General features: G+C 50.1%; 1 protein-coding gene across 1 annotated transcript in view; it reads right to left on the reverse strand.

The window, feature by feature from the left end:
• Positions 1 to 13,174: 13,174 nt before the first annotated feature.
• PGM2 (phosphoglucomutase 2) overlaps positions 13,175 to 15,848 on the reverse strand; it is a 173,923-nt gene continuing 171,249 nt past the window's right edge. The window contains exon 11 of the mRNA XM_086964608.1: positions 13,175 to 13,549. Within this exon, the coding sequence (XP_086820734.1) occupies positions 13,447 to 13,549 (103 nt within the window). The 3' untranslated portion in view covers positions 13,175 to 13,446. The remainder of the gene's footprint in view (positions 13,550 to 15,848) is intronic.

Raw genomic sequence — 15,848 nt, forward strand, 5'->3', positions numbered from 1 at the left:
ACGTTCCGACGCGACCTGCAGAAAGGAGGAGAAGAAGGGGGTGGGGGCAGCATTCAAAATACATCAACTTGCATAAATCCGAGAATATTTTTACCTACCACATACTCGACCTATCTCCACAGGGTGCATTCTCTACCATCTTGGCGTTTAAGCCCAGAGGGACCAGTAGCGTCAGATAGATAATCATCGATGGTCTGCGTATCTACATGAATCACACGATCGTGGCCTTATAGGTCGTGTGCAAGGGTGGCGGTCAGGTGGTATTTCTGTGGTATCGCTCAAGGGCGTCTAAAAACACCTTTCCGGCTGCCTGCGATACATAGTGTAGCTGCTAAATACCGGGCCTTTTTTTTAACCTTTAACCTTAATCATACTGCCTGTATTTTGCCTATGTCGATGACAGTAGCCATATATTTCAACAACATTCATAAATATAAACGCTACGATAATATTTGCGTGTTCAAAGATTTTAATGAAAAAAAGGTTGGCGCACAAATACGGGCCTACAACCCAGTGGGCCGGCTACGGAGCAGACTGGAACTGGGCATGAGGAGCGAAGTCGGTGGCCATTTATTTCATCATATCGAACTTTCTTAAGCGGCAAGTATAATGCGTGTCAAGCGTTCAATAATATCATTTCATTAGTCTACTATTTTACTCAATATCTAATGTACATCAATTCATTGTTTTAAATGCTCAATCAGTGCCTATTTCATACCGATTCATAGCTGCCAACACATAATTAGTACCCACTCTAAATCAGTCCATCATCCCAACACATAATCAATTCTCATCTTATATCGCTTTCTTTTCCAAGCACATACTCAATATCCTTCTTATCTACTTTCATTGTCCGAAAAACTGCATACATATCTCGGGGCATCAAAGCTGAGCAATCAGGGTGCAACAAGGTTTATTTAAAAAGTCTCATTTTGTGTCGGCGCCATTTTGGGCGAGGTCAGGCAAGTCCCTGCATAGTCAGATTGCCTCCACTGACTCGTAGTAGGACCAGAACCTTCCGTTGGTGGTTTCAAAAGTTTTTCGCAATGGGTTAACAGTTTAGCAATATGGATCATCAGTCAAAGAGTGGGGAGGGCGGTAACAATTTTTCCTACCGGGTCATTCTGGTGTTCCTCCGGAACTAAACAAGTCTGTGCCTTGGCTGTATTTTAGCCATTTCCAAACTGAGGCTGGCGCTGGCAGGAGTGCGCCGATGTCGCGGTTCCCAGTGAGGGGGACGGGGGCGCCCATGCGGAGGGATCGGGGTGCCCCCCGGCTCTCATAGAATCTTCAAAGTTGAGGAGAGAAGGCATGGGGCGTGTGCCCGTCCTGGGCAAAAGACCGCTTTTCGATGTTGACCCTCTTTAAGCAAGAGCGTTGGGGTGTCGCTGGAAGCCTCCACCTGGAGGGAGGTGGGGGAGGATCGTTCGCGCCGCCTCCCCCTTCCAGCGACCCCGCGCCGTTCTTCGGCTCCAGCGCTTCGGTATTGGCCGTGCAAGCCATTGAAGATGGGGGGGGGGTCGGTGGCTGAGGCAAGACATCTCCCCCTTGACATGTGGCGGGACTACCTGCAACTATCCAGGCGTTGTCGTGTGGCTGGACTACCTGTCACTCTCAGGCGTTGACATGTGGCGGGACTATCTGCAACTTTCAGGCGTGGTCATGTGGCGGGACTATCTGCAACTCTCAGGGTTGTCCGACCTCGCCTTGGCTCCGGTCCTCGTCGATGGCCAGATCAGGCAAGAGAGGGGGTGGGGGGTGGTCGGTGGCTGAGGCAAGACAGCTCCCCCCCCCCGTGGCCTGCAGGACAGCAGAAGAGGGAAAGGGGAGACCTTCATGATTCCTCGGGCCGTCCGCCCTACAGCCTCCCCTTCCGACCGCGGCCAGCCGAGCCCTGCACGCATCGAGACCTCGTCTTCCGGATGGGCGTAACCGCGGAGCTGTTGCACTTCGGGAGCTTCCGGAATGGGGGTAGGTACCTATTGGTTTGTTCCTATTTCATGTGACCGTTATTTGGGCGTGGTGGGCAATGAGGCAGACATGTTTGGAGCAGGAATAGGCAATGGAGCCTAGCTACCTCGTGGCTATTTTTTTTTTTTTTCTGTCCAACTTTTCGCCATTTTATATTTCTTATTACGAACTGTTTCTAATGTTTCTTATTTTTAGTGAAGTCGAAAGCTCATCAGGGGGTTACTGACTTAGCCCGATTTCTTTTTATTTTTCCTCCTTTCCTTAGCGCGTTTCGAGCTAAAGTTTTCTGTTAGTAGGGTACGGTGATCACTTCATTTTTATATGTCCTTTCACTAGGGGTACTCCTGGACGGACCAGGTAAGTTACCTCCAATAAATGGTCCGGGTTGGAACTAGATTATCAATCAGAGGGGAACACATATCCTTCGTTAGGGTATCATCCTGGGCGGACCAAATGATGTACCTCCACTTACTAGGGTAGCCTCCTGGACGGACCAGACGGGTTACTTCTAATAAATGGCCAACAAGTGGGGGCATGTGTCCTCCATAAGGGTAGCCTCCTGGATGGACCAGGTGAGCTACCCCCCAAATAATAGTCAATCAGTGGGGAGTGGGTAGGACTGACGGATTACAACGGGGACAAAAGTCTGCATCACCTACCCTTTTCTGTCTGCAAAGACTAGACAGAATATTTCTATTCCACGTTGTTTGCAAACAGAAAATACCTCAAACAAACAATTCCTGGAACAACAATGTCCAGTCAATCAATCAATCAGTGGGGAGAAAAACAGGCATGACGGATTACAACGGGGACAAACGTCTGCATTACCTGCCCTTCGCTATCTGCAAAGGGAGACAGAATATTTCTATTCGTCTCTGTTTGTGGACAGGGAAGATCTCAAAGAGCAACAATCGATTATTAATCGATTCCAAACAATCAGTGGGGAGAAAGGTAGGCATGACGGATTACAACGGGGACAAAGGTCTGCATTACCTACCCTTCTCTATCTGCAAAGAGAGACGAACGTTCCTATTCGCCGCTGTTTGCAAACAGAGAATGTCTCGTTCTCAAGAAGAGAACCAATATTTCAAGTAGCATCCAAAGCTAAATGAACCAATAACCAAACAATATCAGTATTCAAATACCGATTCCAATACAATCAATCAAACAATCAGATGGATAAAACCATCCTACCAATCAGGCGTGAAAACGCCCTACTTAATCTTACCCGGACCGGACCATATGGATAGTTCTTTATCTTCCTCCTCCAGCGCCCGATCGTTCTCTTACTCCGTGTAGCATTCCTGTGGGATTCCAGTCAGGACAATAGGTCACTCGAGAGAGGTCCGTTCAGAATCGGTGAAGTTCTTTCGATCGGCAGCCGGACGAGGGCCCTCTCAAGGCAGGTATACTCCGATCATTTAGATGTTCACTTCTTCGTCTGGATCTCTCTTACCGGACCTTATGTCACTGATGGGCCCCGCGTTGGGACGCCAATTGTAAAAGGTGAGCCCACATTACTATCGATGCCCGGGCTGCTGGCGCAGGCCGCCTCTTAGTTCCCATTCTGAATAGTTACCAAATAAAGAGATGGGCGCTGGAAGTAGGAATCATAAGAACAGGATTTATTACTCATGAGGAGAGCCTGTCATTTCGGACACGAAACACAGTGTCTGTCGGGAGGTGCTCTAACAAGTGAGCTGAGACTTCGACTTTTATACCTTACAAAACACTTGGCATTACAATCAGGACATTGTGACACAAAGAAAAGACATCCCTATAATCCTCGTGTCAATCCTACCCCACATATGTTATCAATAGAGACCCTTGAACTGTCGATAAGAGAAGTGGCCGTGACGCAGCTGAGTGTTCTGCTGATTATTAGGGTATGTGCGCCTGATCGTATCCCAAGGGGTGGGGAAGCCAGGATCAATAGTGGGTTCTTTGAAGAGGAGTGGCTCCATACAATAAGGGGGCAATAAACAGTATCTTCCGGCTTAGGCGATGGCCTCGGACATGTGTGGACAGTTCATCGCGGAGGGAGGGTTTACTAACAGAGGGGTTATTCATGAAAGGAAAGGAGGTGCTGGTCAGGTGCGGCTGTGGCTCCCAAGGACGGGGTCTTGCAGAAGAAGGAGGTTTATGACTTGCCCATGTGAGGGAGGAGGGGAGAGCCAGGGTGCTCACAGGGACAGAGTCGCACAGAGAGAGAGGTCTTGTGACCTGCACATGAGAGAACGGGGGCAGTCAGATACAGCTGGGGGGGGGTTATGTCAGCTGAGGCGAGGGATGCTTTTTCAAGAGGAAATGGGGGACTTTGCGTGGGTCAAGCAAGAGGATTGCTTTTCATAGCAGGGTCGCGCAGAGGGAGAGGGTTGCATGGTCTATGCATGTGGGAGGGGGTTTAAGATACGCGCAGGAGGGAAGCCAGGGATTCCAATGGGCAAAAGGCCATGGTGCCTAGAATGGCTGTCAGGTACATATGGGTACGGGCTTTTACTGGCGGAGTGATGCGGTCAATATTTTATGGTATTCATGGTGCTTACAGAGAGGGGAGTGGGAAAAAAGGGAAATGAACGCTGTTTATGTACATCAATTTCTCTAATTTTCCACAGAAGGAGGGCTAAGGGGAGCATAGAGACAGTTAATTGGGGAAGAGTGTTGGAGGAGAGGTGGACTAAAGAAGGGGGTGATGGGAAGAAGTATGGGGGAGGAGAATAGATTGGAGTATCGTGATAGTGCAGATGGGACGAGGAGTGTGTTAGCTAGTGGTAAGGCTGAAGTAATGCGGGAGGGGACATACTGTGGGGGGGGGAGGAATAGGAGATGAGGTAAGTTGGGGGGGGAAAGGGAAGAGGGCCGACCTGCGCTTCTCGAGAGTGCAGCCAATTTGAGTGGGGTGGGGTCGGCGGAGGAGAAAGGGAGTAATGGGTGGAGCTGGAAGGAGAGTCAAGGGGAAACCCGGGTGCAGAGACGGGGAGTAAGGTGGGGAAGAGGTGGTCAAAGAGCGAGAGGCAGGAGTCTTTGCCTTGGATCATGACAGTACCGTTGTTATAGAGTGAGATAGTGAGGTAGCCATTGAAGCACCCAGAGGGGGAAATTTTTAGTTGTTTCCCATAAGGGATAGAGGAGGAGGAGGTGACGTTAAGGGAATTGTAAAAACTGTTGGACCAAGAGGGGATGTCGCGAGTGAAGAAGATGAAATCGTTTTTGAGCCTCCCCAGACGACCATTGTAGAATTGATCCACAAAAAGGGAGTCCGGGAAACGTTCAATAGTGTTATGCTTAAGTCTTTTTATTGTAGCTTTAGTCTGGTCGGGAGGATAAATGATTTTGTAGCAATTGGCTCCAGTCTTAACTCGAGAGGTGGCCATGTTGGGAAGCTGAGGCGAAGGAGGGTGGGGGAGAGATGAGAGGGGTGTTGCTGGGAGAGCGGTAGTGAGGAGAAAAAAGAGGGCAAAAGGGGGCGCATAATCCAAACGGTTCTGGTGGAGAAACCGGGTTAATGTGCCGTCAGGCTGTAAAAAGACCTAAACGATGCAGCTGGCACTACTTGCTGCGCAGCTGTCAAAAGGCCTAAACGGTGCAGCTGGCACTACTTGCTGCGCAGCTGTAAAATTGTTCAAAATAAATACCACACAGTTAAAGAGGAGTTGATGAGGATGACTGACTAGACTAAGATGGCCACCAAAGCGGTGGACTAGTCTAAGATGGCCGCCAAAAAGGAGAGTAGGGAGCCAGAAGTATAAGTCCTTTGTCTGTTGTTATTGGGTTTAGCAAGTCCAGTTTCCCTTTCTGTTAATGGGAAGGTCAAGATGGTCCATCTTCTATGTTGCTGCTTTCATGTTGCTGCTTGGTGGGGAGGAGAGAGGAGGAGGAGAGAGCCTTCTCAGTGCAGGTGACCCCTGACCGAGTTGGTATGCAGCCTCATGGTCATCTATGGGCAGTGGGGCGATTTATTACTCTAGTTTATAGCCCCCGCCATTTTAGCCAAAGGAGAGACTCTGCCACGTCGACGAAAAACCCTTTGTTAGGGGGAAACTACCATTTGATCAATCCAGGCAGCGAGGGGGAAAGCCGGCATACATGTGTAGAAAAGTGACAAAAAGTTAAAAAAGTTATGTACACACACCTTTAGGGCTGCGGGCGGCCACTCGTAGTGAAACCCCAATCTTTTCCAGTGCTTGAGTCACACTAGGGGGAAAGCTCCGGTCGTCGTCCGTCGTTCCCTCAGTTCCTGCCTGCCTCAGGGCTCACGCCAGCAACTCCCCGGGCGGCGGCGCCACACCTCCAACTCCCGGCGCAGCCCAGGCAGCAAAGCAACAGAGGCTGTCCCGGTGTGTGCATGAATGGCGGTGGCAGGGTGGCAGTCTTCAGGGCATCGGGGCAGCTCCTAGACCAAGCCTGCCTCAGCTCGAGCCGCCCGTCTCAGGGTTCCTGCCACAGGGGAAGGTCCGGTGTCAGGGACTGTCCCGGTGTGTGCAGTGACTGCGGTGGCAGGGTGGCAGTCTTCAGGGCATCGGGGCAGCTCCTAGACCAAGCCTGCCTCAGCTCGAGCCGCCCGTCTCAGGGTTCCTGCCACAGGGGAAGGTCCGGTGTCAGGGACTGTCCCGGTGTGTGCAGTAACTGCAGTGGCAGGGTGGCAGTCTTCAGGGCATCGGGGCAGCTCCTAGACCAAGCCTGCCTCAGCTCGAGCCGCCCGTCTCAGGGTTCCTGCCTCAGGGGAAGGTCCGGTGTCAGGGACTGTCCCTGTGTGTGCAGTGACTGCGGTGGCAGGGTGGCAGTCTTCAGGGCATCAGGGCAGCTCCTAGACCAAGCCTGCCTCAGCTCGAGCCGCCCGTCTCAGGGTTCCTGCCACAGGGGAAGGTCCGGTGTCAGGGACTGTCCCGGTGTGTGCAGTGACTGCGGTGGCAGGGTGGGAGTCTTCAGGGCGTCGGGGCAGCTCCTAGACCAAGCCTGAGCTCTGGGGCCGGCCGCTCACATGGTGGAGACTCCAGCATGCCAGCTGCGTACACGGCACTGGAACCTCGAAAACAGCCCTGCGCGGAGTCACGGATGGCATCCTCTGAGAGCGGGTAGACTGCACCGCTACCCGGCCGGAGGACACTACATGCTTAACCTTTAAATATAAATATTGTAACGAAAGCAGCAGTACAAAGAGGGGCTCGGAGGAGGGAACTGTGCCATCTGTGCCTTCGTCTGTTTCCACTGTGTGTACTGAGGTCTCTCTTCCAGGCTGCCAGGCTTGATGGCGGTGTCGGAGACGTGGAGTCTTGCTTCATGGCTTTATATAGCAGGGAAACCATTCGACGACCAGCGCTGCATTTAAGTAGGATGTATAGTGCTTGTGTTGGTTGGGGAATGTCTGGGTATTGTGGCCAAGTAGTTTTGACTACCTCCTTGATGCTGTGGTAATGTAAGTAATGCCACCTGCCCCGGGCTAAAACACTTGCTGGCTTGCTCGTAGGATGTAAAAGTCTCAGTTGGAAAAAGGTTGGTAAGGACCTCACAGCCACCATTCCTCCATGCCTGAAAAGACATGTGTGTTTCCATCTCTCTGAAGGGTGTCAGGACCCAGATCGGCACCTCCCTATGGAATGGTGCTTTCCCTAAGACCCTTTCAACAATCACTGCCAGATGTTTGCGTGTGTCTCACTATATACGGGAGAGTTCCCTTTGCTCCCCGGCCATTCATCAGTGCGATCTGTAGTGTTATTGGGTCTGCCCTTACAGCCAGTAAGCATTTTTCCAAGTTGTCTTCCTCCGCCATCCATCGGGCAGCATGTTGCAGTTGAGCTGCTTAACAGTATAGGTCGAATCGTGGAGCTTCTAGACCTCCCTCCTCGTAACTACGTATGATAGTGTTGGGGGCCACCCGGCTTCTCCTTCCGGCCCAGAGTAGTAATGTCAGTATCATGTTCAGTTTTTTTTAAGATGAGTGTCAGTAGTGGGCCAAGTGCGTTCTGGAGCGTATATAGGGTCCTTGGTAGCATCACCATCTTTGAGATGGCTAGCCTGCCCTTCAGTGACAGCTAAAGGGTATTCCAGAATGTCACAGAGTGCTGTAGAGTCGTGAGTGTCCGATCTATGTTCAAGGTCACTGCTTGTGTGTACGACAATGTAACCTGGATCCCTGGGTACCGGAAACCCAACCATTCCCATCTAAGTCCCAGGTCTGGGAGATCCTCCGGGGGCAACGTGGCCAGACCCGCCAATGGGAAAATCAGAGACTTATTGCTGTTAAGTCTTAGCCCAGGGACCTCCCTGAACCTATCCAGCTGGTGCAGCAGTTCTGGCACTGCTTCCCGGAGGGATGCCAAAAAAGCACATTGTCTGTGTAGAGGGAGATGATATGGTTGGTGTCACCCACCCTGAGTTCCCACTGGTCCAGTTCAGCTCTAACCCGGACCACCAATGGCTCTATTGCCAAGGCGAACATTAGGGGCAAAAGTAGGCACCCCCGGCGAGGGCCTCCTCCCAGCTGCCATTTTCTGAGTGCCTCCCCCCCCCTTAGTTCGACCCTCGCACTAGGTTCCGTATACAGTAGTCGAATCCAGCTGCGGAAATTGGGGCCCAGCCCCACGACCCTGAGTACCTCCAAGAGATATCCCCAGTCCACCGTATCAATCGCCTTAGCTAGGTCTATAGAAACAGGTACCATCTGCTCATCCTGGTCGCCCACTTTGTGCATGATATGGTTGCAAGAATTGGGCGACCGGGCGCAAATTCATGGCTGCATTTCAGCCAGGCATAAAGCAACATTGATCCTCGTGGACCAGGTGTGGCATATATGGTCCTAGGTGGGAAGCCAGCAATTTGCATAGAATTTTGTTGTCCGTGTTTATCATAGTGATTGGTCGATAGGAGGAGGGTTCATGGGGGCCCCCCAAGGCTTTAGGATCATACAGACTTCCCCCTGACTCATACTAGGTGGGAAGGTACCCTGCTTAAAGGCTTCCAAGTATACCTGCAGGAGGGCAATGTGCCCGCAAATGCCCGGTAAAAATCAGTCGCTTCCCGGAGACTTAGCTCCCGGTAGCTGCTGTAGCACGGTCTGTATTTGGTGTAGCATTAATGGCACTTCTAACTCCTTCCATACCACTCCGGGATGGATTTCAGGGTAAGAGTCAGCAGGTAAGGGAGATAAACTTTCTCACTGGCATTGGGTCTGCTGCATAAACTATCTGCAGATGATTCTGCAGAACCCGTCGTAGCCCTATCTCAGAGTGGACTAGCCTGCCCGTCGGTGCACGTAGGGCCACTATTGGAGCGGGGGTTAGATCTTGAAGGATCCAGGCTAAGAAGCGACCTGACTTGTCCCCCTCCCTGTGTAGGCGTTGTCATATTGTGTGAGAGTATATTTGTCGAGTCTGTCCCAAATGTCTTGGATGCATGTCCGAATTTCCCATTCCCTATACCCTTCCGCTGCATCCGAACATTCCCGGATCTTCTTCTCCAGTAGATCTTGCTCCTCGGTTTGTAGTTCCAGCTGGAGCGGTTTGCGAACCCCACATGTTAGGCTAAGGCAGGCACCCCTCACCACCGCTTTTAATGCCTCCCACTTCGTGGCCCTTGTCAAGTCTAGCCTGTCCCAGTTTAACTCAATGTAATCATTTATTGTGTGTTCTATGTGCTGCTTCCCTATGGAATCCTCACTTACGCCGGCAACTCCGAGGTCGTCGAGCCTGGGTCCCCCAGGCAACCACACAGGACACAGGGGAGTGGTCAGATAGGAACCGAGCTTGATGTATCACCGCTAAAGACATGTCCGTGTTGGGGTTGGCCAGTAATATTCTGTCTAGCCTACTGCGAGTGTTGTGTGTAGGGGAGAAGCAGGTATGCAGTTTTTGGGTGGGTTCCTCTGACATTTTCAATCTATATTTAAAGCTCTTTGTGTACTTCTAAATCTTGGGCTCTTACTTCAGAATTACACAAATGACACACATGTAATGTTTAAACTATTAAGGGAACTAGATGACATTTATATTGTCCAACTGACATTTGCTATCATTCATGATTGGGCGAATATCAATTGGCTAAAGCTTAACGAGTTCAAGACCAATTTTTATTTAAAAAAAAAAAAGGATTGAATAAACCCTCAAAATGAGCCTCAGCTATCACCAGACACAAATGAGAGATATTTTAACCTCTACTCGTGCAAAGGTCTTGGGTCACCTACAACAAAATACTATCAATAGGAAGCCAAGATAATGAAGTTGTAAGTTACCAGGCAGGATCAGCGTTTTGTTTATAAAGAAACCTATGCCCAAAATTGAAAGATCCATTATGACCTCAAATTTTGATTATAATGATACCCCAATTTTAGAGCCCTATAAATCTAATTGTAATGACTTAATGCTACACAGGATTATGTGCCAAGGCAGCTTCCCACATACCTAGGAGAAGCATAGCCCAAACTCCCTTAGGCAATTAGTGAAGAAGTCAGGTGAAAGTTTAAATCCTGGATTCTGACTCATACACTTCTGCTTGAGCCTGTGAATGGATTACCTGAAGTCTTGCCTTGAAACAGATTATTTCGCGAGACTCTTGGTAAGGTGTTGGAGATCAGTTGATGGTCTGCTGCTGGCAGAGGTTGGTGTTTCATGCTGTCTGCTTGTTGAACCCTCATCTTGAGTCTAAGAAACATCACACCTTCCAGGACACCTTTCTATTATGATCTTGTCATCTGATCGTGCTACGCCCTTGCACGTGCACTTTTGGACTGACTCAGTATGAAACAATATGATGAACAGCTTCCTCACTAGGCAAGTATCAATGTATGGGTAAAATGTAAAAAACCTCAATAGCTCACAGAGTAAGAATGAAGCTGTATACGCGCACTCCGTTGTGCTAATGTGTCAACCTTCTTTTGATCATCTGAACTTTGCTACTTGCTCTATATTTCACACATGCGATGTAGAAATATGCATCGTTGAGGTTTTAAGTGTTGAAACAATTTACTAATTTCTCCCACACAGACCATGTGCACGATTTGTGCCACAGCGAGTAGGAAATGGAATCTTGGGTGCCATTGAGACCCAGAAGGGTACGATGGAGGGAACGAAAGGTGAAAAAAACAGAAGTACTGTAAGTAATAAAACTCTATGGAGAGAGTTTTTTAGACCGTCTGTGCAATACACACCGTTGCCAACACACTATTAATGGGGATACTCAGAATTATATTGAACTTACCATGTAACTGAGTGGGAAATCTTAATAATACACTAATATTTGTTTACAATTTGGAATATTTCTTTTTCGCAAATTTGTGACTGATGCAGTATGAGCTTGCTGTTAAAAATACTGATTTGTGCTTGATCACCGTCTTCCAGAACTTTTTGGCAACTGGTTGGCTTAAAATATGAACGCCCAACTTGCTGAACAAACCTCTGCCCTATCTGTGTACAGCTAAAAGGCAATAGTACAAACTGTCAGTAAGCTCTACTTACAGTAACAGCGTACAACTCCGAGCCAAAACAAATCGAGGTCCTGAACAGCAGCATAAGGGAGACTGGATGTAGATGTTAAAGAGCAGAAGTCGGCGCAGGTAGGAGAAGCAGTATGAAGCCTTGTCCAACTCTGGACTCAAAGAGTCTTCTGCCTTATTGCCCCTAAGCTTGATGGTGGCATACAAACCTCTCTGCCACTCATAATATGGAATGGCCTCTAATACCTTGCAGACAATTACCTCTTATTTTAAGTCCTGTGAATGCAGACTCTTCCAGAGATCGGGTCCAGACAATCGCAGCACAGACATGATGTCCGGACAATTGCAAAATTACCAATCTGGGTACTTAAAATCATAGAGCGTTTATGCTCCTTTACTCCTGTGAATCCACAAATATTTCCTCACTTGAGAGAATTCATAACGATTGGTTTCTGACAATGGAGTAAAATTTCTGTCAAGGCAAATGCAGTAGGTAACATTCTAGACCAATGGTTTGGCTGACCTGGCTAACAAAATGACTGGAGAGTGTGCACTTTGAGCTGTAGCTAGAAATAGTACATTTGTCAATGCCACACAAGCACTTTTGTGGGCTTGGAGCAATATTCCCTATTCTACAACTAGGATTTCTCCATTTGAGGGGCTGAAAGAATGAATAGCCATAATACTGATTAATCCTGGAAGAATACCTAACTGAATGTTTATAAGAGATACATCAAAGAGGAAAATGATATATGTAGTACTGTTGCATCTAAGCACGAAAAGTGAGTGTAGTAGATATGACAATCTGAACCATACTGGGGTGGATTGTAAATGTATCAATGGGAATGTAGTGATTGCGTGGAAATGTTAAGAAAGTAACACTAACGACTGGACTAGAAAAGGTGGAGAAGTAAGGTAAAAGCTATGCTATGTGTTTATTATCTGTACAAGAATGGAACATGGAGAGAGTCGTTAATATTTTCTTAGTGTTAGGAGGTGATGAAAAAGTTAACCGTGAAAGCTCTTACACCCCCCCCCCCCGCCATGAAAGTTGTGTTGGTAAACCGCACAACAAAACAAAACTGGAGATTCGAAGATGTGCACTGGGAAGTTTATTGGTAAGCACCCCAACCATTATCAGCATCCAACTGCCGCTTCCCAGAATTCTCTGCAACTACCCAGAAGAAGGTTCTGAGATAGAAGCATGGCACCCCAGAGTTCCATGTCTGGCACGACAGAGAGTCACCACAGTGACAAGGCTGGAAGTGGAAGCAGGAAAGTTCACAGGGAAACTTGCATTGTTAGTGATTCCCAACAGATAGAGGGGCAGATTTACAAGCCCCTTGCGCCACTTTTGCGTCACATTGAACATGGAAAAAGTGACGCAAAAGTGGCGCAAGGGGATTGTAAATAAGCTCCCGAGTTTCTTCTTAGGAGCACTCCTCGGTGTCACCTGGCGGCCTGCGTGGAGATGGGATTATTGGTGTTTGGTCTTCTTGCGCATGTATGTGCTGTGACATGTGTCACTGGACATGTTGTGTCACGTTTACATCTGGTTGGAATGTCTCTAGGCCAAAGAACCGTAGAACTGAAGTTCATGTTGTGCGGTTTTAAGTCACTTCTAGGTCTGACTGTTGAGTCCTGGAGACGATAAAGAGATGCTTTCAGCTGAACCTGTTGGTCCCAATGCAGACCTGCTTCTCTTCTCTTCCTTTAAAGCACGGCAGCTGCGATATAAAATAAGTGCATTGCACAAATAAAGACAAGAAGAATTGGTTTCTTTAGATTGTGACATTTATTTTTATCACAATGGAAAATAATACCGTACCGTAGGAAATAAGTTATGGCTTCTTTAAATGTCACCTGGTTAAAAATGAAGCATACCCTTATAGGACACTGAACTGAATAAAAATATGTCACTTGGGTTAAATGTGAGTGTACCACCCTCTAAAAATAATTCATTTACACATAAAAACATAGTTTTTATTCTCCGTGCACCGTTATTCCGATCACATTTGACTATATCTAAGGAATCAACCGTGCTCATTTCATTCCGTCTTTGCTTGCAAGTTATTTTTCTTTGGCTGAAAGAAATGCTCTTCAATCGCCTCGGCCAGGTCTTCAAGCTCCTTCTTCAGTTGTTCAAAGTCACTGGGAAAAGAAAGCACATGTTTTTATTTCTGAAGTTAAGCCGTTGAGAGAAGCAAGCAACCATTACTTAAATCCGGATGCTTTTACATCTCTGCAGCACAACATTTAAACAAGATGAGTCGTATACCCGCTATCACTGTCAACTCATTAATTTATAGACATTTATAGATATAAAGATAGCTATATAAAGTACTATACAAATTCCTGGTCACAGTGTCTAGATGAATATAGTCTGATTAGGAAAAGGTCATCTAAAAGGGACTACAAGGGGCGTGGCCAAGATGGCGGGCTGAGAGGTCGCACTTGCCGAGAGCTCCCGGACCCCTGAATCCCTGCACCGCTTGTAACCGCTGATTCCCCCCCGGATCACGCGGCGACTGTGCCTGGTGCCCACGGTGGAGGTGTGGAGCGACTGCTGAGCCCGGTTTGCGCCGTCGGGGGTGTGATCCTGACCGGTGAAGCCCGGGTCGGGGCTCGCTGAATGGCCCGTGTGCGAGCTGGAAGCCGCGAGTCTCCCGTCCCTCGGAGCGTGACGGAGCGCCCAGCCGCCTGTGTGTGAAGCCCGCAGCGGTGCATGAACTGTCGGAGTGGGAGTCTGCAACGGCTTCGCGAACGGCTCGGAGTTGTCCGATGGCGGTTGTGCGGAACGGAGCAGAGCGGAGGTGAGGGGCGGAGGCGGAGTCGACATCGCTTTACTACGCCAGCCCGTGGATTGAAGAGGCCCGCTGGGAGAGGCCGCTCCGGCCGGTTGTCTGAGCGGAGCAGCGGAGCGGGGCTCCCGGGGCAGATCTCCCCCTGAGGCCGCGGCCCCCGGCGGCCATCGCACAGTGACTTTGCCCCCTGCCCGAATTTTGGGTCCCGGATCAGAGACGGAGAGGGGTTCTCCATATTGGGCGTTGGCCCCTCGACATCACAGAGCGGCCATTTTGTGGTCTCCGCCCGGGCAGCTCGGCCTTCCTGGTGCTCTTTAAGTGGCGCTGCCCCCGACTAGCATATAGCTGCTCTCTTTGCCCTCAACGTCCTCAACTCAGCTGCAATGTCGAACGCTAGGGGACAGCGACGGGGCGACCGAACCTTGCCGGACATGCTGGGACGCGGCGCCCTACGCAGCGGTGGAACCCAACCCGCCACGACCTCAGATGGCGGAGAACCCCCGGTGACGAGATCATTTCTCGAATCGCTCTTTAGCTCTCTTCGGGAGGACTTTAAAACGCTCAAGCGTGAGGTGGCCGGGGAGGTCCGCGAAGTAAGGAGAGAGATGGACTCCCTGGGGGAACGTGTGAACACAGTGGAGGAAGCGGGTCACTCCAGGGATGAAGAGATCACCCATCTGCAGCAGGAAGTTCTGCGACTGCGGGAGCAACAGATTGAGCTACAGGCCCACGCCGAGGACCTTGAAAATCGGTCCAGGCGGAACAACATACGGGTCCGCGGTGTGCCGTCCGGTGAGGAGGGTGAGGACGTGACTGCTTATCTGGTGGCCCTCTTTCGTGCGATCCTGGGAGAGTCGGAGGACTTTCGGATCCGCATAGACCGAGCACATCGGGTGGGCCGCCCCCGCAGAGCTACGGCGCCCGCCCCGGACATTCTGGCCTTCCTCCCGAACTTTCCCTTGAAGGAGCGAATCCTCCGAGAAGCACGAGAGCAGCAATCTTTCCGATTCCGGGACCACCCTGTGACCCTGTTTCAGGACTTATCTACAGTCACGCTGCAGAAGAGGAAATCATTCAAGATCGCCACTGACTTCCTCCGGGAACGAGGGACACAGTACTCTTGGGGGCACCCCTTCCGTCTGATCTTCCGATGGAACGGTGTTTTGCATCAGCTTCGGTCCCTCCAGGATGTCTGCGCGGTGTTGGGCCTCACAGCATCGGATACAGATACCCCGACTCCGCGGCGGAGGCGAAGCACTCGTGACGGATGGCAGCAAGCTGGAGGGGGGACCTCTCCTCCTTCGGAGCGTCCGGGCTCGCCCGTGATCAGGGCGGACATGGAGGCCGCCATCCAGGAGGCCTCCAGAGTGGCGGCGAACGGCGAAGTGGCCCTGACGGCCTGAACTCACTCCGGGGGGAGTCTACTTTAGCTTATTCCTCTTGCAGGTGCGGGGTTCCGGGGGGTGGGCTGGGAGGGATGGCGAGTGCTGGAGGAGGTGGCTGGACGTCCACTAGACTGATTTACCACGGCCCTGCCCGTTACGGGCCGGACTGGGACAATGTCTTTTTTGGAAAGTTTGAGTAGCAGGGAATGGGGTTGGGACAGGCGGGCAGATGTTTTGATTTTGGGGACTAGAGGGGGGGGC

This window comes from Lissotriton vulgaris, chromosome 3_2, assembly GCF_964263255.1.
Source record: "Lissotriton vulgaris chromosome 3_2, aLisVul1.2, whole genome shotgun sequence".
Classification (NCBI taxonomy): domain Eukaryota; kingdom Metazoa; phylum Chordata; class Amphibia; order Caudata; family Salamandridae; genus Lissotriton; species Lissotriton vulgaris.